The 22,051-nt window shown below is 40.0% G+C and overlaps 1 protein-coding gene across 2 annotated transcripts in view; it reads left to right on the top strand.

Annotated features, from left to right (window-relative positions):
- The first annotated feature begins 32 nt into the window (after positions 1-32).
- The window catches only part of znf276 (zinc finger protein 276), a 57,911-nt gene continuing 35,892 nt past the window's right edge, over positions 33-22,051 (top strand). The window contains exons 1-2 of one of the 2 annotated variants that reach the window (XM_073070209.1): positions 33-520; positions 15,865-16,183. In XM_073070209.1, coding sequence (XP_072926310.1) covers positions 361-520; positions 15,865-16,183 — 479 coding nt within the window. In that variant the 5' untranslated portion in view covers positions 33-360. Of the gene's footprint in view, positions 521-604; positions 727-15,864; positions 16,184-22,051 lie in introns of those variants that run through there. The other variant, XM_073070210.1, reaches the window with a different exon arrangement.

Genomic DNA, 22,051 nt, shown 5'->3' with positions numbered 1-22,051 from the left:
AACGGATTTTAATAATATAATGGACGCATTGTTGCCGAAAAGTGTTAATGAAATGTAACAACATCATAATTAATTATAGAGAAAACATTTTTCCGTGCAGTTGCTGCAAAACTTCTGAATACTTTCAGGCTATTGTGATTTTATTTGTAATTTCAGATTCCTGGCACCTACGGTTTAATTATAGTCGGCGTTCGCCCATCTTTACTCCCGGAACTGTTTACACGGCATCAACGTGTAGTAGGGACATTGCACCTCGCAGTTCCCCTTCGTGCCGTTTCCGGTTGTTTACAGTTCGTTTTTGGCGAAGCATTTTTAGTGAAAGAAAATGTTTGCGATTTAAAGTTTTCACTCCAGAAGAGGATGAAACGGAACAAACGCGGGCGCTTCGTGTCTTCCGCCATGGCACAGAAGATGGAAAGGCTGTCGGAGGCTCAGCGGCAGCGATGGACCGGCGGCAGGCAGCGACGGGCTGAGGGAGAGGCGGAGCCAGCGGCCGCTGTCACGGTGCAAGCCGAGCCAGGTTAGTGTCAGACGTGGGGCCGGCTCCCCGGGGCCCAGACCTTTCCGTCTCACGTACTGTTCCAGTGACAGCCTCATCGTTCGCCTTCACCGTCCGCGTCCAATAATCCCAAAACCTGTGGTAGTTTGGTTAGAGTAAAACCCCCGGACTATTCCGCCCATACTTCAATGCAGTTTTGTTGGAATCACCGTTTTGCTCATGCAATGGTAAACTGAGGGCCGCTTGTCCATCCGGGTATATGTGCAAATTCGCGTGGCATTGTTTAAAATACTGAGTGGATAGGGTTTGATATCACTGGTATGGTAATATATATTCATACAGTATACCGGGCATTTCTTGTACTACGTAGTATTACCTGGTAGTGATTAGATCATGTATAATTAAGCGCCTGAAACAGACGGCATTGCAGTTGCTAATCAGAGATAGCCAATGCTTTAAGCTGCTTATTCCCCACCATTATTCAAACATTTGTATTTACTCACTAATGCATAGTTCCATCGCCAACAACAATAGCTGGGGTATTTATTGGGTCTTCAGATGTCAGCAGCAAAATATTAAATGCACTGAAAACTTCATTAAGTGATTTTGGCAAGTCCTGAAGCTGTGAAAGCTACCATATGGATAAGGACCATGGAGCAATTCAAGGAACAAACTGTGAATGTTCATCAATACTGTAAAGGTCTAGACAGGATAGAGTAAAAGGAATACATGGGATACAGTTTGTTAAATACATTCAGGGAAGTTTCTTTCATCAGTACGTAGAAGTCCTAACCAGAAATGTGCGATTCTGGATCTGCTATTAGGGAATAAGACATCTCCTGTACTCAATATATTTATATATGAAGGCCAAAGTACCGAAAGCTTTCTTAATGACCCTACCTGTAAAGCCATTTTTAACAAATTATGGACCTGTTTCCCCAAATCCCTTTGTTCCACCTCACTGCTCAGTGCCCTACTGTTCACTGTGTAATTTCTATCTGCCATTTTTCAGCAAATGCAGATCCCTCTGCAAAGCACAATAGCCTTCCTCACTGTCCACTGCACCCCAAATCTTGGTGACAACTGCAGATTTGCTGATCGAGTTATCATCCACATCACTGATAAAAATGACAAACAACAAAGGACCCAACACTGATCCCTGAAACGCACCACTAGTCACAAGCCTCCAATCAGAAAGGCAACCCTCTACTACCACTCTCTGCTTCTCCCACAAAGCCAATGTCTAGTCCAGCTTACAACCTCATCCTGAAAGCTGAGCTACAAAATATTGACCAGCCTCCCATGCGTGACCCTGTCAAATGCATTACTAAAGTCCACTGCCTTACCTACATCAACTTTACTGGTAACTTCCTCGAAAAACTCTATAAGGCTGATTAGACATTACCTACCATGCACAAATCCATGATGACTATTCTTAATCAATCCATGTCTCTCCAAATACTTATATATCTGGTCCCTTAGAATACCTTCCAATAAGTTTTCCACAACTGATGTCAGACTCACCAGCCTATAATTTCCTAGTTTATGTTTAGAGCCTTTTTTAAACAGCAAAACAACATTGCAAATCCTGCAATACTTTGTACTTCTCCTGTTGTAAGGATGATTTAAATATCTCTGCTAGATTCCTGGCAATTTCTGCACATGCCTCCCATAGGGTCCAAAAGAACACCCTGTCAGGCCCTGGAGATTTATCCACCCTGATTTGCCTCAGGGTAGCAAATACCTTCTGTACAGGGTTAATGAAGTTGATGCCACTTTGCCTCACTTCTGTAGACTGTGTTCCTCTCCTGAGTAAATACAGATGCAAAGAATTCATTTAAGATCTCCCCCACCTGTTTTGGCTCCACACATGGATTACCATCCTGGTCTTCCAGAGGACCAATTCTGTCGCTTGCAATCTTTTAGCTCTTAACATATCTGTAGAATCCCGTAGGAGTCTCCTTCACCTTGTCTGCTAGAGCAAACTCATGCCTTCTTTTAGTCTTTCTGATTTCTTTCTTTAGTGTTCTCTTACATTTCTTTTGTTCCTACTTGTCTATACTTGCTATGCACCTCCCTTTTTTTAACCAGTGCCTCAACATCTCTTGAAAACCAAGGTTCCCCAAACTTGTTATCTTCACCTATTTTTCTGATAGACACATACAAATTTTGTACTCTCAAAATTTCATTTTTGAAGATTTCCCACTTACCAAGTACATCTTCGCCAGAAACAGATTGTCCCAATCCACAATTGCCAATTCCTTTCTGATACTATCAAACTTGGCCTTTCTCCAATTTAGAATCTCAACCTGTGGACCAGACCTAACTTTTTGCATATTACTTTGAAACTAATGGCATATGATCATTGGATGCAAAGTATTCACCTACTCAAACTTCCGTCACCTTCCCTCTCTTATTCCCTAATAGATCCAGTATCGCACGTTTCTGGTTAGGACTTCTACATACTGATGAAACAAACTTTCCTGAACATATTTAACAAACTGTATCCCATGTGTTCCTTTTACTCTATCCTGTCTAGACCTTTACAGTATTGATGAGCATTCACAGTTTTGTTCCTTGAATTGCTCCATGGTCCTTATCCATGTGGTAGCTTTCTCAGCTTAAGGACTTGCCAAAATCAATTAGTGAAGTTTTCAGTGCATTTAATATTTTGCTGCTGACATCTGTGGGCCCAATAAATACCCCAACTATTGTTGTTAGCGATGGAACTATGCATTAGTGAGTAAGTACAAATGTTTGAATAGAGCAATGTGTGGTTAAGTGCCTTGCTCAAGGACAAACACGCAGCCGATGACTGTACTGACTGGGGTCTCCCGATAATCAAGGTGAGGATCCCATTGCAGAGAGAGGTACAGAGGCCCAGGATTTGAAGGTTGTTGATTATTGCTGGGGGGGGGATGATGGTGTTGAACACTGAACTGTAATTGATAAACAACAGCCGATGTTTGTTTGCAGAATTCCCAACTGACAGAATGATTTATTTGGTACACGTGAACCTGTATTTCCTGGTTCTCATTTTGTTTAGTGAAATGTGTTCCAAGGCAGTACTTGTTCAAAATACTGTTACTGTGTAATGCTTGCTGAACACTTACCTTCTAATGAAGAGATCCCATTATAGTAAGGTACCAGTTATTCCTTATTGACTTGTGCTGTCATTTTGCAGACACTTCTGGTAATTTTGTTGTTTTACCACTCGTAAGTATTTGGTTGAAGGGAAATATCTTAACTGGAAAAGCATCTTATTGTGATTGTCATTGGACTGTTTATAAAGTTGAGTCCATTCTGTAATTCTATGCAGCAGTTATCTTACGGTAATATATACATCTTTTATAATTCAATGCAATAATATTAAAAAAATTAAATAGCATTGAAATGTTGCAGGCACCTCCAAGGGTTGCTTCAGTTTACAGATGAGTTAAGATTTAGCAAATGGAATTTAACATGGCAAAATCTGAAACTGTCCATTTGGCAGGAAGGGAAGAGATTATAGGACTGTAAGACTATAAGATATAGGAGCAGAATTACACCATATGACCCATCAAGTCTACTCCACCATTTCATCATGGCTGATCCAATTTTTGCCTCAGCCCTAATCAAGAATCTGTCAGCCTCTGCCTTAAATATACATAAAGACACAGCTGCCCATGGCAAAGAATTCCATAGATTCACCACTCTCTGGCTAAAGAAATTCCTCTTCATCTCCATTCTATTTTGAGGCTGTGTCCTCTGGTCTTAGACTCTCCCAGCACAGGAAATATCCGCTCCACTTCCACTCTATCAAGGCCTTTCACCATTCAATAGGTTTCAATTAGGTCACCCCTCATTCTTCTAAATTATAGTGAATACAAGCCCAGAGCCATCAAATACTGTTCATATGACAAGCCTTTTAATCTTGGAATTAGTTTCATGAACCTCCTTTGAACCCTTGCAATTTCAGCACATCCTTTCAAAGATAAGGCGCCCAACACTGCTTACAGTATTCCAAGTGAGGCTTCACCAGTGCTTTATAAAGTCTCAACATTACATACTTGCTTTTGTATTGTAGTCCTCTTGAAATGATTGCTTGCATCACATTTGCCTTCCTCGCCACAGACTAAACCTGCAAATTACCCTTTAGGGGATCCTTCACAAGGACTCCCAAATCCCTTTACGCCCTCAGATTTTTATATTTTCTCTGCATTTAGAAAGTAGTCAACTTTTTCATTTCTTCTACCAAAGTTCATGACCATATACTTCCCGACACTGTATTCCATCTTCCACTTCTTTGCCTGATTTCCTAATCTAAATTCTTCTGTAGCCTCTGTATTTCCTCAAAACTACCTGCCACTCCACCTATCTTCATATTGTCTGTAAACTTTGCAACAAAGCCATCAATTCCATCATCCAAAATTATTGACATATAACATAAAAAGAAGCGGTCTGAATGTAAACCCCTGTGGAACACCAGTAGTCACCGGCAGCCAACCCAGAAAAGGCTCCCTTTATTCCCACCCTTTGCCTCCTGCCAATCAGCCATTGCTTTATCCATGCTAGAATCTTTCCTGTAATACCATGGGCTCATTGCTTGTTAAGCAGACTCGCGTGACACCTTGTCAGAGGCCTTCTGGGAAAACTAAATACGCAACATCAACTCTTTTGTTTATTCTGCTTGTTATTTCTTCAAAAAATTCCAACAGATTCTGTCAGGCAAGATTTTCCTTTGAGGAACTATGCTGACTGTGGCCTACTTTATCATGTGCCTCCAAATACCCCCAAACCACATCCTTAATAATCGACTCCAATATCTTCCCAACCACTGAGTTCAGACTAACCAGCCTATAGTTTTCTTTCTTCTGCCTCCCTCCCTTCCTGAAGAGTGGAGTGAGATTTTCAAATCCTCCAGAACCATTTCAGAATCTAGTGATTCTTAACAGATTATTAATGTCACCACAATCTCTTCAGCCACCTCTTTCAGAACCCTGGGATGTACACCATCTGATCCAGGTGTCTCATCTACTTTCAGAACTTTCAGTTTCCCACGAATCTTCTCTCTAGTTATGGTAACTTTACACACTTCTTAACCGCTGACACCTGGAACTTCCACCATACTGCTAGTCTTCCATAGTGAAGCTTGATGCAAAATGCTTATTCAGTTCATCCACCATTTCCTTTTCCCCCATTACTATCTTTCCAATGTCATTTTCCAGTGGTCCGATATCCACTCTCACTCTATTTTACACTTTGTATATCTGAAGAAACTTTTGGTATCCTCTTTAAAATTATTGGCTAGCTTACTTTTATATTCCATCTTTACCTTAATGATTTTTTTTGTTGCCTTCTATTGGTATTTAAATGGTTCCCAATTCCCTAATTTCCCACTAAGTTTTACTCTTATTATATGCCCTCTCTTTGGCTTTTTGTTGGCTTTGACTTTCCTTGTTAGCCATGGTTGTGTCATCTTGCCTTTAGAATACTTCTTCCTTTTTGGGATATATATATCCTGTGCCTTCCAAATTGCTTCCAGAATTTCCAGCCATTGCTGCTCTGCCTTCATCCCTGCCAGTGTTCTTTCCCGATCAATTCTGGCTAACTACTCTCTTGTGTCTTTGTAATTCCCTTTACTCTACTATAGTACTGTTACACCTGACTATAAGTTCTCAAATTTCAGGGTGAATTCAATCATATTCTGATCACTTGCCCCTAAGGATTCTTTAACCTTAAGTTCTCTAATCAATTCCAATTCATTGCATGACGCCCAATCCGAGTAGCTGGTCCCTAAGGGCCATGATTTACTCTAAAAAGCCGTATCGTAGACACTCTAGAAAATTCCTGCTTTTGCAATCCCGCACTAATCAATCTACCTACATATGAAATCCCCCATGACTGTTATAACATTGCTCTTTTGGCATGCATTTTCTATCTCCCGTTGTAACTTGTAGACCACATTATAAATTATCTGAGTGCAAAGGGATCTGGTTCTTCTAATAAAGAAAGTTTAAGGTACATATATTATCAAAGTATGTACACCATATAAAACTAAGATTTACCTTCTTGCAGGCAGCCACAAAACAAAGAGGTGAAATAGAATCCACGAAAAACAACACGCAACAAAGACCAACAAACATATAGTCTGTGAAAAAGAACAAATCATGTCATTAGTAAAAACGCAGTAAAGAAATTATCAATAGAACATGAACTACAGAGTGCCTGAAATTAAGTCCACAGCTATAGAGTTAGTTCAGTGCTGGAACAATGAAGCCGATCCAGGAGCACGATGGCTGTGGGGCAACAGCTGCTCCCAAAGCTGAATGTGTGCGATCCAAAACATCTGCACTCCCTGCCCAATGGTAGTAGCAAGATGAGTGGGAGAACACAGGCACACGGAATGGGCTGAGATAGGGGATCTTGCCTGACATAGAGAAGTGAGCTGAACACCGGTTTGTTTTCTGCTTTCATCTGGCCTGAAGTCCACTCCTGTAGCAGTGGCCATACCTGCATTCTGCAGAGTCAAGTTTCCCAAATCCTTCAGGAGATAGTAAAATCTCTGGTTTATTTAGACAGTTCAAAAGCACTTTTCTTAAAGGGAAGTTACAGACTGCAGATTGCAGTGATTATAGTCCAGAAGTATAATTAGTAGAATGTCTTGTAGTTTTGTGAGCTGCCTGCAAAACGTTGCTGTATATCACTGACACCATTTTCACTCATTTATTTATTGACGTACACTGCAGAGAAGGCCCTTCTGGCCCTTCGAGCCATGCCACCCAGCAACCCCTGATTTTTGTTTTAAATCTGAGCCTAATCATGGGACAATTTACAATGATCAATTAACTCACCAACTGTTAAATCTTTGGACTGTGGGAGGAAGCCAGAGCACCAGGAGAAAACCCACGCAGTCATGGGACAGTGTACAAAATTCTTACAGGCAGTGGTGGGAATTGAACCCAGGTCGCTGGGACTGTAAAGCATTGTGCTAACCATGCTGCCCCTGAGAAAGGCTGGTAAACAAGTAATGGAGGAAAGCTGATAACATTGTGAGGGAATAGAAAAGTTGGTTGGCTGTGCTTGAATGTATATATCGGCAGTGATGAAACCGCAAATATTGGTTACTTATTCAACTATATATATATATATATATATATATAGGCTGGCAGTAGCAGTTTACTGGACATACCCAAAATGAATGGATTGTCATATGAGGAATGATTAGGTTTCCATTTGCCAGAGTTCAAAAGATTGAGAGAGGATATTGCTTAAGCACTTGAGATCGTTGGGGGTCTTAATATGGTGCATGTGGAGTGGAATTTTCCTCTTGTGGGAAAATCTAGAGCTTGGTGTCATTATTTAAATTAAGTGGTCTTCAATTGAAGACAAGAAGGAAATGAAAATTTCTCTCAAGAACTCATTTTTGAAGCTCACTTCCTCAAAGGATTAAGGAAGAAGTCTTTAATTTTTTTTAAATCATTATGTAATATATATTTACTAAGTAAAGGGGTGGAAGATTGGGATGTAGAATTGGGGTTGTGATCAGACCAGCCATGGTTCTTGAATGGTGGCGCAGTATTAAGTTTTGTGCCCTAAATTGCTTCCTAATTCAAATCTTTATCTTGCAGTTAAATCACAGTTGACTTGCTATTGCATTGCCATTTATCCATTGAAAGTTTAGGTCATCAAAACTAGCCGTTGGATGTGGGACATTCGCATTCTGTGCCATTGAAACTGTACAAGTGAGCACAATAAATAAATGTTCTTATTAATCAACTCTCATCCTCACTGAAATTCATTTCTGATTTACAAAAATATCAGTTTACAGTCTATTTTCAAAAATGGAACTCTTGGGTATCCCAGGGACTGCTTGTATTTATCTTTATTTATTACAGTGTCAAAACATTATCAAAAGTAGACCAGTCCAGATGAATGTTTCAACCCAAAATATTGGCTGTCCATTTCCCTCCACATATACTGCTTGACCCACCAGGAGCTTGTTATTTTTGCTCTAGATTTCAGCATCTGCATTTTTTTTATGCCTTGAAATTTAAATCCAAGGTAGAATGAAGGGGGAAAATGGGATAAAACCAGGCTGAAAAGAATTTGGTCACAGAGTACTACAGCACAGAAACAGGCCCTTGGGCCTGTCAGGCACCTGCCCCTGGACCAGGTCTCTCCATACCCACTCCATCTAAATTTCTCTTAAATGTTGAAAGCGAACTCACATCTGCCACTTCTGCTGGTAGCTCATTTCACACTCTCACCATCCTCTGAATAAAGAAGCTCTCCCTCAATTTCCCCACAAACATTTCACCTTTTATCCTTAACCTCACTCAACTTCAGTGGAAAAAACCTGCATGCATTTACTCTATCCATTTATCTATCTTCACCCCTTACACTGTAGGGAATAATGTCCTAACCTATTCAACCTTTCCCTAATACTCAGGTCCTGGCAACATCCTTGTGCATTATCTCTGCACTCTTTCAACCTTGTTGATACCTTTCCTGTAGGTTGCTGATGAGAACTGCACACAATATTCCAAATTAGGCCTCACCACCGTCTTATACAACTTCAACATAACATTCCATCTCCTATACTGTCATAAATCAATGTGCCAAAAGCTTTCTTTATGACCCTATCTGCCTGTGATTTTGAATTTTAAGCATTCTTAAAAATACTTTTCTTTTAAAATTTTTCCAATGATGTTATACCATTAAAAGTTGGATGCCATATTGAATGGGTACCTTGAGTAAGATCCTCAGGTGTACAGGTAGTTTTTATTTACCAATTGTCCCTTGAAGTACAGTAGTTGCTCATACAGCTGCTTTCTAATCTGTTTTACATTTAATTCCTCCCTGCTGGAAGTTGCTCTCTAAACATTTAAACTTATCTTTAATACAGTGCTGTTAATTAAACTGCAAATTAGAGGCAAATACAAGAAATAGTGTACATTATTAAGACAATGATACAGAGAAAATGTGACATGGTAAATGTAACAGGGATCAGCAGTTTGAAGCTTGTGAAGTAGTTGAAACACATTTAAGGAAGTATGTTTCTTAAATAATGTTTAGAGTACTGATTTTAATTTTGAATATAATTTTCACCCTGAAGGATACATAGCTTCTCCTGTTATTGTTACTGTGTACTAATTTCAGGGCTTAATTCAGATTATTCTTGTGCTGCCTTTGCTATATATTCTAGGGGGTTTTGAATGACTGAATGTTCACCTTTTGAAGTTGGTTAACGTTTTGTAGACTTTTATCTGTTGGTTGAGAATGTATTTGGAAAAACAGCATGAAATTGTTGGCTTACCAAAATTAATCAACGTTTTAAGATTTCCCTGAACATGTATATTTAATGTGGATAAATGTGAGGTTATCCACTTTGGTTGCAAGAACAGGAAAACAGATTATTATCTGAACGGTGGCCGATTAGGAAAAGGGGAGATGCAACGAGACCTGGGTGTCATTGTATACCAGTCATTGAAGGTGGGCATGCAGGTACAGCAGGCGATGAAAAAGGCAAATGGTATGTTGGCATTCATAGCAAAAGGATTTGAGTACAGGAGCAGGGAGGTTCTACTGCAGTTGTACAAGGCCTTGGTGAGACCGCACCTAGAATATTGTGTGCAGTTTTGGTCCCCTAATCTGAGGAAAGGCATTCTTGCCATAGAGGGAGTACAGAGAAGGTTTCCCAGATTGATTCCTGGGATGGCAGGACTTTCATATGAAGAAAGACTGGATCGTCTAGGCTTATACTCACTGGAATTTAGAAGATCGAGGGGGGATCTTATTGAAATGTATAAAATTCTGAAGGGATTGGACAGGCTAGATGCAGGAAGATTGTTTCCGATGTTGGGGAAGTCCAGAACGAGGGGTCGCAGTTTAAGGATAAAGGGGAAGCCTTTTAGGACCGAGATGAGGAAAAACTTCTTCACACAGAGAGTGGTGAATCTGTGGAATTCTCTGCCACAGGAAACAGTTGAGCCCGGTTCATTGGCTATATGTAAGAGGAAGTTAGATATGGCCCTTGTGGCTAAAGGGATCAGGGGGTATGGAGAGAAAGCAGGTACAGGGTTCTGAGTTGGATCATCAGCCATGATCATACTGAATGGCGGTGCAGGCTCGAAGGGCCGAATGGCCTACTCCTGCACCTATTTTCTAAGTTTCTATGTATAGCTACATCGGAATTGAACAAGTAATTAAATACAATTCCAAAAGTGTTCTCCTTCATTATTCTGAGGAAAAGTTTTCAACCTAAAATGTTAATTCTGTTTCTCTTCCCACAGATGCAGCCTGACTTACTAAGAATTTTCAGTGTTTTGCGTTTTTGTTTCAGCTAATCTTTCAGTAGTTCAGTTCCCTTCAAAATGGTTTCCAGATTGTTTCCTGTGATTGCTTGTGGTAAACTATGTGTATATCTGTCTGGACACGCCCCTCTGCTGACTGCTGCTGTGGCTCAACCCACAGACCCCTGCATAAAGGCGATTGGAGGCACTGCTCCTCCCTCAGTCTCCGAGATGTTGTGGTCACATTTGCAGCTAATAAAAGCCTATCTTTTGCCTCCTGTCTCCGAGAGTTATTGATGGTGCATCATGGCTATTCATTTTTCCATTTCTTTTTAACTTCCTAAAAATAATTTTAATGGTTTTGAATATTTTTCCATATTTGTGAATGGAAGGCACTTGACCAAGCTTTCAAATTCTGACACCTGGAGCACTGATGAGTTGGCTCAGTAACCTAGATCAGCATGGTAGTGGAGCGGAGCGGTTAGCGCATCACTGTACAGCAGGCAGCTGTAAGATGGGGTTCAGTTCCCACTACGGTATGTAGGGAGCTGGAACGCTCTCCCTCCCACTGCTCTGGTTTCCTCTGGGTGCTCAGGGTTTCTTCCACATTCCAAGGACACACGGTGAGGGTTAGTGAGTTGCTGGCATGCTATGTAAGCACGGCAACACTTGCGAGCTGCCCCAGCACAATCTTCACTGATTTTATTTGATGCAAAATGACACATTTTGTTTTCTTTCAATGTGCATGTGACAAATAAAGCTAATCTTTTAGCCATCAAGACATTTCTTGAAGCTGGACTTCTCTTGTGAAGGAAAAACTCAATTTCACAGAATGTTACCAGCAGTAGCCAGCTCTGCAAAATAAGTAGCAACTCTGGGTAGGGGAATAGCATGGCAGGCAACCAGGGTGGACTGGACAGTGTAGTTGTACATGATGTATTGTGTACTGATGTAGTTTATCATGTGCTGTAGAAAGTATAATGTTGCACCGTAGCTGTCATGTAGAGGGCTGGATAAGATGACAGTACAGGTTAGGTAAGATAGGCTAATCCAGTGATGTCATGTACATTATAGGCATTCATTACATTGTGTACCAACTTGTTCACATTTACTACTTCCCATGTCTCAAATATCCAGCGGTTATTTGTAGTTTTTTTTTAGGGTACAGCAAATTAAATCATGGTGCATAGTGGATTGCTGACACCCAGGTGGATTACAGGCTGTGCTCATGTTTGTCTCTTTGCAGCTTGTTCTTCAAAGCCTGCCAATTCAAGGACACCTTTCTGCTAATCTCCATAAATTCCCTAAGTTCTGCAATATTTCAAGAACTGCTTTAGTCTAATTCTGCATTAGAGTTAGGGTATGTATCATTCTACTCCCTTTGCCCTACTTCTGGGGTTGTGCCTTCACTTGTCTTTATTTCTGTTAATGAGACATGACCGTTGCTACTCATTCTACTTGTGCTGACAGGGTGTTAGGGAGACGCCTTCTTGAACTGCTTTTGACAGTTTAGTTTAATCAAGCGTTTTGTGAAGCCATTTGAGGAAATACTTCTGAATGAATTTCATTAGTGTTGGATTGGAATTGAAAATAAACCAGATTGGATAAGGGTGATTGATGTCCTAATGTTAAAGCATTCGTTAATTAATTGTGATTTTTCATACATTCTGATAGTTTCATTGCCACATTATTTTTATTTCTAGATTTTTAAAAACAGAATTCTAATTCCTAAACCTTCATGGGCATAAAAATAATTTGGATGTTTGGCCCTGCACTTGTAACTGTTGTTTGATTGGAAATAATTTTGTAGAAAAATAGTAAAAATATAGTTCATTTTCAAGATTGTGTAGCCTGGTACTCAGTGTCTCAGTGCATAATTGTAATTAGTATTTTTGTAATAAAAATTGGTATTTGAATATTTAACATGTGATTTAATTTGTAGGGTATTGAATATATTGATTATCAGGGATGAGATGTTGTACAGGTGAAAAGCATTAAATATCCAGCATTAATATGGGCTATAAAATTATTTCATGGTAATTATATTGTTAAACAGATGACCACATCAGTTGTAATTCCCAGCATTTTAATTACAGAGAACATTCGTAGCTAGAAACACTCAATGTGTCAGGCTGAATCTGTAGAAAGAGCAACATTAAACATTTCAAATCAAAGAGGCTATATCAGAACTGGTAAAGTGAGAAGGCAGAAAGATGGGAGTTGGAATGGATAAGACAATAGGAATACCTCCAGTAGAATTAAGCCAGGATTGCAGGAGATTCCCATGTTTATGAAGAGATCTGGTTGATAGATTGGTCAGGGCATTTAGAGAGAGAGAGAGAGAGAGAGAGAGAGAGAACACAAAGGAATATGTTAAAGTTGTGAAATGCATGTCAGAATTGTTAATGACATAGAATTGAAAGGGAGAATGCTAGAAAGTTCAGCATGACATGTTGTATCTGAAGAAAGAAAAAAACTGAATTAATATTACAGATTGATCACCTTACAGTAGAATTGGACAAAAAAACAGATTACAGGTGTCTGAAATTGTTGAACTCTACACTGGGTCTCAAAGGTTGCATTGTAGCCAGACAAAAGGTGATCAATCTGATAGTCCAGCTTTGTATTTGGCCCTGTTGGAACAGTTTATCAGGTCACAGGCCAGAGGGACGGAGAATTAAATTAATGGGAATTGGAAATTCGGGGCTCTCGAGCAGACAAACTGGAGATGCTCTGCAAACCAGACACCATTCTTTCCCTTTCTTTCTCCCGAGGCCTCCCGTCCCATGATATGGCCCTTGTGGCTAAAGGGATCGGGGGTATGGAGAGAAAGCAGGTTCAGGGTTCTGAGTTGGATGATCAGCCATGATCATACTGAATGGCAGTGCAGGCTCGAAGGGCCGAATGGCCTACTCCTGCCCCTATTTTCTATGTTTCTATGATCCTTTCCCTTCTCCAGCTCTGTATCACTTTCGCCAATCACCTTTCCAGCTCTTAGCTTCATCCCACCCCCTCCGGTCTTCTATCATTTTGCATTTCCCTTTCCCCCCACTACTGTCAAATCTCTTACTATCTTTCCCTTCAGTTAGTCCTGACGAAGGGTCTCAGCCCAAAACGTCGACAGTGCTTCTCCTTATAGATGCTGCCTGGCCTGCTGTGTTCCACCAGCATTTTGTGTGTGTTGTTTGAATTTCCAGCATCTGCAGATTTCCTCGTGTTTGTTTTCTCATTTACTCACTTCTTTAACCTGAAATGTTAACCCTGTTTCTCTTTCCACAGATGCTGTATGACCTGCTGTTTGTTTTTAACATTATGTGATATTATTTCAGATTTTGAGCATTTACAGTTTTTAAATTATTCTAATCATTCTTGGATTGTTTGTTATCAATCAAAGCAGAAAATGGGCTGATAATAAATTTTAGCATTGTGTCTTCATCTACATGAGTAAACTCCCTGCATCTAGTTATGTTCAGCTAAATTAGAAAGCAAAATATTTTTATCTTAGTAAGCCTCTGAAATACTTTCATTTCAGCCAGTGCATCACTGGTTTAAATATTTCAGAATTGGTTCTTGGTCCTGGAGCTTGTATGTTAGTCATACTGCAATGTCTTGTAAGTGGTTTATTTAGACCATATAATGCTGAAAGGAACAATGAAACACTGAGGTATTAACATCACTGAAAAATGTGTAAAATTAATGAATAAACATCTTCATATTCTGTAATTCTTTCTTCAGGATTATTCATTGCAATTCTGACCTCTAAAAATCAAGGCCAAATCAGTACAGTTTAATACATTAAAAAATACATCCTTTTTAACTAATCAAACCTCTACAATCAAAAGAAATTACCATTATTTCAATGATTGCACTTGTTTAATGCAGATACAGTCATTAAGTACATTGTACATTGTGTACATGGGTACTTTGAAATGATGCCTTTTGGTCTGTTATACTATTGAGAACTATAGTGAAAATGGAAAAAAAACTGCAGATGATGGTTGAAATACTTAGCTCTTGAGGCCACGTGTATGGGAAAAGAGACCAAGTTAACATTTCAGGTTGAAGACCCATCGTCAGAACTGGGTAGGAAAGAAAATCAGCTTGTGAAATTGCAGGCAGGGTGGGGTACGAAAGATGTGTAACCTGAGGAGATGATGGGGATAGGTTATAAAGAAAATAATCTGTATAATGAGTGAATGGGTGCAGTTTATGGAGAAGGACTTGAACAAAAGAACATCGGCAAAGAAATATAGGAGTTGCGAGATGCCGAGCTGGGAACTGTGCCTGGCCAGCATCACTGGGCATGTCCCTCCACACTCCCAAAGTAAAACAAAAGGGGGTTCGGGAGGAGATTTAAGGTTCAGCTTGTTTGTATGTTTTTTTAACCATTTTCTTCCCTTCCTGCTCTGCATTACACAACCCCTACATTTTGCCTGTTTTTGTCTATTTTTCACATTCTAACAGCTCCCATTCATCTATTAAACTTGTTTACAGCTTATGTGCATGATCACCCTGGTTTTACCCTATCAGAGATATCCTGCTTCCCCAATCTCCCCCCCCCCCCCCCTTCAGTTTAATGAACTTCTTTTGTCCCTTTCCCAACATTGACGAAGAGTCTTCAACCTGAAATGCTGGCTCTGTTTGTGTTCCCACAGATGTGGCCTCACCTTCTGAGTATTTCCAGCATTTCTGTTTTTATTAAGAAGTAATACCTCTCATGATATTTTTCATTCTATGTCCAGATGGAATAGTGCCCTAGTATAATAATAACAGCTAATGAGATTTATTTGAGGTCCTTTATAAAGCATTCTTGATTTGTTGTACTATTTTCCATTCTTTCTGCACGGGCAGCAAGATTAATTGTCTTTTTATTTCTTAATCTTCCAAATTAAGCCATGTGCTTAAACCAGAGCTCAGAATTTTAATTAGCTTTCTAAAGTAACAATTGCAGATTTCGTAAACACATACAGCCTTTAATCTTGCAGTGCTAAGTGAAATATAAAGAAGGATCGTGAATAATAGATTCCCAGTGATGTTTGCATTCACTGATATTCTGGTTAACTTTTATATTTGTTTCCTATTTCTCATTAGCGGCAACTCTTGTTATGACCACCAACTACTGCCGTCTGTGCCATGGAAAGTTTTCCTCCAGGAGCCTACGTAATGTTTTTGCAAAAGTTCCTCTGATTGAAACAAGTCCAGAGAGACAGCACAGAGCACAACAGACATTCTGTGCTGATTTTCAGAAGCTAGTTGGTGTTGTGGTGAGGCAGGATCCCACTTTGCCACAGTATATCTGTAGGAACTGTCATGCTCAGTTTTATAAATGTTGGACTATCTTGAAAAACTTCATTCAAAAAGTGAATACTTCACCAGTAACTTCAGTACCACATGGACAAAAGGCTAGCAGGTACTCAAATCATTGATTTAAGTTGACTTTATTATACTGTCTAACATTTATTATGTATGCAAAATATTCAGGTACTTGATGTAATCAGAAACCAAAACAAAAAATTAATATTATTTAAAAATATTATTCAGTAGCTTTGAAAGCAATGTATTGATGATCTGTGGGTGGGAATAATTCATTTTTTTAGCTTAAGGTTGTGTAAGATGCTGCAGGTCTTTAGTGAAGCTCAAACCTTAATGTTGTTGCCTAACCTTTCAGCTAGAATTGACCTCACTAAATTTGGCTATTTCTGTAAACTGCAACTCGATAATTCTCAGTGATGTCACTATTCCACTAATTACTTATCTGATTTCATCACTCCAATGCTGACAATCATGTTTTTTGTTGTTGAAGCTCTGAGCTCTAGAATTCCTGTTTGACATCCCGCTGCCTTTCTATCTCTTTTTCTTTTATAACATTCCTTAAAATCTACCTCTTTGATTAAACTTTCAGTAGATCTCCCTAATATCCCCTTTGTGTGCCTTGATTTCATGTTTTTTATTTGTTCTGAAAGTTTTTACAAATTTTGAACTGTTTAAGGTGGCCTAAAGATGGCAGGACAAGTTGATATTGGAGATTAGGAAAGTATGTGCATTACTCATGTTTATCAATACAGCAAAAGAGATGTAAGCAATTGAAATGCTGTATTCAATTCATTCCACCACACTGTAGTATGGATGTTGGGGTCCCAGAAACAAGTACCAGTAAAGATTTGATAATCCAACATTTACTTTTTCAAAAATCTTGATGGTGCAGCATCTGGTTCATAAGTTAGTACTATGTCTGAGCTGGAGGTCCAGAGTATAAGTGAGTTGTGCAGTCTGAGCTGAGCTGAGTTCGGGACTGTGGTGTCCCTTTAAACTCAGCTGGAAAACAGTGTCACATGTTAGAGTAGTAACCAATATTTTGATGACAAACTCTGCCATCTTCATCAGGGATGATGCCTGGCATGTCTAGCCGATGGTATTTATACCCCTCTAGTCCAACCCTCCTGATTGGTTAGTCCTCATTCAATCAGGTGACCGCACCCCAACCATATTTACAATTGAGTTTCAGTTCCTTCTTAGAGCGAGATCTTCATCTTTGTTAAATCTTTTCCTCTAGTTTTATTTCAATAGCTTCTTTAACCAGGCAGTCCCAAAAGCCATTGACATAGCACGGTAGTTTTGTGCTGTCAAACTCAATCCTGTGGCCATTGCAAATGCAATGTTCTGCTACCACTGTTTCTCTGGGTAACCCAAATGAACACATCTCTTGTGCTCCTTGATGCGGGTTTCCACTGTGCATCCCGTCTGACTGGTATACGCTGCTCAGCATTCACAGGGAATCCTGTAAGTGCCAGCTGACCTGAGTTCCAGGTCATCCTTGACCTGCAAAAACTGTATCTGAACATACCTGAAAAAGTATTTGGGGTGTAAGGGCCATGAAGACTAAGCCCTCTCCTCAACGTCCTGCATGTAGAAATTAGCAATAGCCAGTGACAAGGGCAATCCCAAATCCGTCCATTTGTTCATAATAATTTCCCTTACAGAGGAAGTACATCGATGCAAGGGTGTGTTCAAAAGGGTCAGTGGTACCCTTATCAAACCTGGTCTGCAGGAGGACCATGCTGTCCTTAATGGGAACTCTCATGGGCAAGGATACCATGTCAAAACTAACCATTATGTCCTCCAGGTTCAGCTGAATGTTGGTTTTAATGAAGTCAGTCAAATTTGTGATTGATGCTCACAGCCCCCAGCTAAGGGAGACAGCATAGTTGTTAAATGCTTAGCAAAGTAGTAAGTCTGAGAATCCATCCTGCTGATGATGGGCCTCGGGGATTCCCCCTTGTGTATCTTGGGGAGCCTGTAAAGTCTTGGTGGTACCAGTGCCTGTGGCATGTATCTTGTATACATCTGCTGGCAGTCCGGATTTCTTCAGTAAAGCTGAGGTCATCCTCAGTTGAATTCATGGGTTCCTGCTGTAGGCAGAAAACCTAGGTGGAATCGTACGGAATCTGTTGGACTTTCCTATGGTATTCATCCTAGGGCATAAGGACTGTTGCATTTCCTTTGTCTGCTGATAAAATCATGATGGCTGGGTTTCACCGTACATAGTGGCTACAAGGTGAAGGAGATCAATCGGGCTCTTAAAAGGGCTAACAGGAAACCTAACAATGAGGAGGAACCCGTTGCTACCGCCTGTCTTCCTTCTATTTCCACGGTTTATGGAAGGATCGCCAGGATCCTGAAGAAGTACTGGATTAACATCATCCACAAAAACTGGTACAAAAGCTCAAATCACAGCTGTGGGTCAAAGATGACTGGGACCCAGGTCAATTGTCGTTCCTCATGAATGCAGAGCAGCGTACTGTATCTTGGCTAGACAAGACGCACAGTGGAAACCCACATCGAGGAGCACGGGGTGTATCCATTTGGGTTACCTGGAGAAATTGTCAGTAGCAAAACACTGAATTCGCAATGACCATAGGATTGACTTCGACGGCATAAAACTACTATGCCATGCCAGTGGCCTTTGGGAACACCTGGTAAAGGAAGCTATTGAAATAAAACTTGAGGAAAAGTATTTTACCAAAGATGAAGGTCTCACTAAGAAATGGAGCTCGATTGTATGCAAGGTGGGAGAGCGGAAACCTGATTGGACTAACCAATCAGGAGGGACAGACTACGGAAGTCTAAATACCACCGAACTAGACATGCCCAGGCATCATCCCTGATAAAGATGACAGAGTCTGTCATTGAAATGTTGATTACAATCTGTACCTGTACCCAGCTGGAAGCCCGAGAAGAGTTTATTCATCATAGACACTGGGAAAACACTAGATCCTTTTTCATGTTAGAGTAGTGTTTGAGTATTTAGAGAGGTAATATCCAATAGACTGCTAAAGCTACTTGTCTGGTACCTACATTGCCTCCTAAGTGCCAAATTGTTGGAATTTTACTGTAGTCTGTATCACTGGGATAGAACCAGACATGAAGGAATTCTCTTGAGCGGAGAATTGGAGATTTGCTAATTAGTTTCTTAAATGAGGTCTATTTAAAAATTGTTAGCGATCTTTCAGAAACAAGTTGAGAGAAACTTTTTAATCACACGTCTCTTAAAAGCACAGCACAACACAATCCAGTCCCATTATCCATTCCTCTGCACTATCAGTACACAGAACCAGCTTCCTTTTCACTTTCTATTAAAGATTTCTCAATCTTCTATTTATTAACCTTCATGCTTTGCAGAGAGGAAATTTTGTGTCTTAATGGCATATAAATACAAGTTTTTTTTTGGATATTTAAGTAGATGCTAGGTTAAAATTATATCAATTTTGGGGCCATGAGGGTTTTCTTTTTATAACTTTGAAGGTAAGCATTACAGCGCAGCAAACACCTTGAATTTAATTATATTTTAAACAGTAGTTGTTTGGACACAAGTAGTCTGGGTAAACTGCATTTGCTTTTTTTTGGCTTAACTAGAGACTTGTTATTCATTGATTTGATAAGAGAATTAGCTGCTCGGATTTATTGTTCATCCCACTTGTCCTTTACTGGCAGCAAGCTAACATTTTTGTGTTACTGCAAATATTTTTGAATTTTGATGTAGTGGTTTTCATCAAACTAAATGCCTTGTTAATAGTCACATCTAGGCAAAACTGTTGAAGGGTGGCAAATTTTCTTCCTGAAATATATTAATTTATCAAGTGAATTTTTTTGACAGTTTTCTTGTTTCATAATCATTTTTATTGTGACTATATTTTTAAATTCTATAGTAGTAATGTTTTTCTTATGATGTAACTAAATTTCCATAAAACCGTAAGATCCAGGAGCAGAATTAGGCCATCTTGTCAGTCGAGTCTGCTCCGCTGTTTTATCATGACTTATCCATTTTTCTTCTAAGCCCCAACCTCCTGCCTTCTCCCTGTATCCCTTCATGCCTTGACCAGTCAAAAATCTATCAACTTCTGCCTTAAATGTATATAAATGCTTGGCCTCCATAGTGCCCGTGGCATAGAATTCTGCAGATTCACTACTCTGGCTGAAGAAATTATTCCTCATCTCCGTTATAAAAGGACACCCCTCTATCCTGAGACTGCGTCCTCTGGTCTTAGACTCTCCCACTGTAGGAAATATCCTCTCCACATCCACTCTATCAAGGCCTTTCACCATTCGATAGGTTTCAATTAGGTCAACCCTCATTCATCTGAATTCCAGTGAATACAAGCCTGGAGCTATCAAATGCTCTTCATGTGACAAGCCATTCAATTCTAGAATCATTTTTGTGAACCTCCTTTTAACCCTCTCCAGTTTCAGCACATACTGTCACAGATGAGGAGCCTCCAAGTGAGGCCTCACCAGTGCTTCATAAAGCCTCAACATTATATCCTTGCTTTAATGTTCTAGTCCTCCTGAAATGAATGATAACATCACATTTGCCTTCTTCACCACAGAATCTACCTGAAAATTAAATTCCAGGGAATCCTGCACAAGGCCTCCCAAGTCCCTTTCCGCCTCTCTCCACTTAGAAAATAGTCTAACCCAATTCTTCTACTAAGGTGCATGACCATACACTTCCCGATGCTGTATTCCATCAGCCACTTTTTTTGCCCATTCTCCTAATGTCTAAGTCCTTCTGTAGCTTCTCTATTTCCAGGAAGCTACCTACCCCTCCACCTATTTTCATATCGTCTGCAAACTTTGCAACAAAGCCATCAATTCCATCATCCAAATCATTGACATATAATGCAAAAAGCAGTCCCAGCACGGACCCCTGTGGAACACCACTAGTCAGTGGCAGCCAACCAGAAAAGGCCTCCTTTATACCCACTCTTTGCCTCCTGCCAATCAGCCACTGCTTTATTCATATTGGAATCTTTCCTGTAAGACAATGGGCTCATAACTTGTTAAGCAGCATCATGTGTGGCATCTTGTCAAATGCCTTCTGAAAATTCAAGTACACAACATACATTGATTCTTCTTTGTCTGTACTTCTGGTTATTTCTTCAAAGAATTTAAACAGATTTGTCAGGTAAGATTTTCCCTTGAGGAAACCATGCCTAACTATTGGCCTATTTTATCATGTGCCACCAAGTACCCCGAAACCACATCCTTAACAATTGATGCCAACATCCTCCCAATCACTGAGGTCAAATTAACTGACCTGTGATTTCCATTCTTCTGCCTCTCCTTTCTTGAAGAGTTCCCGAACCATTCCAGAATCTAGTGATTCTTGAAAGATCATTACTAATGCCTCCACAATCTCTTCAGCCACCTCTTCCAGAACCCTGGGGTGTACACCATCTGGTTCAGGTAACTTGTCTGCCTTAAGACCTTTCAGTTGCCCAAGAACCTTCTCCTTGTAATGGTAACTACACAGTCTTTATGATCCTGACACCTAGAACTTCCACCATGCTGTTAGTGACTTTCACAATGAAGACTGATGCAAAATAGTTATTCAGTTCGTTCGCCATTTCCATGTCCCCCATCACTACCTCTCTAGCGTCATTTTCCAGCTCTTACCTTTCTTTTACACTTTATATATCTGAAGAAACTTTTGGCATCCTCTTTAATATTATTGGCTAAATTACTTTCGTATTCCATCTTTAATGACATTTTTAATTGCCTTCTATTGACTTTTAGGTTACATATTGCCTTTTTTTGTAAGCCAACTACCTATCACTCCAGTTTCCATCCCCCTGCCAAATTAGTTTAAACCTTCCTGAATAATTCTAGCCAACCTGCCTCCAAGGATATTGGACCCCCTCGGGTTCAGGTGTAACTTATCCCTCTTCCCCAGAAGAGATTCTAATGATACATAATTCTGAACCCCTGCCCCTGCACCAGT

The sequence above is a fragment of the Hemitrygon akajei genome, chromosome 17 (assembly GCF_048418815.1).
Source record: "Hemitrygon akajei chromosome 17, sHemAka1.3, whole genome shotgun sequence".
In the NCBI taxonomy this organism is placed as follows: domain Eukaryota; kingdom Metazoa; phylum Chordata; class Chondrichthyes; order Myliobatiformes; family Dasyatidae; genus Hemitrygon; species Hemitrygon akajei.
The sequence above is the reverse complement of the archived record's forward strand: the minus strand, read 5'-3'. Positions and strand labels throughout refer to the sequence as shown.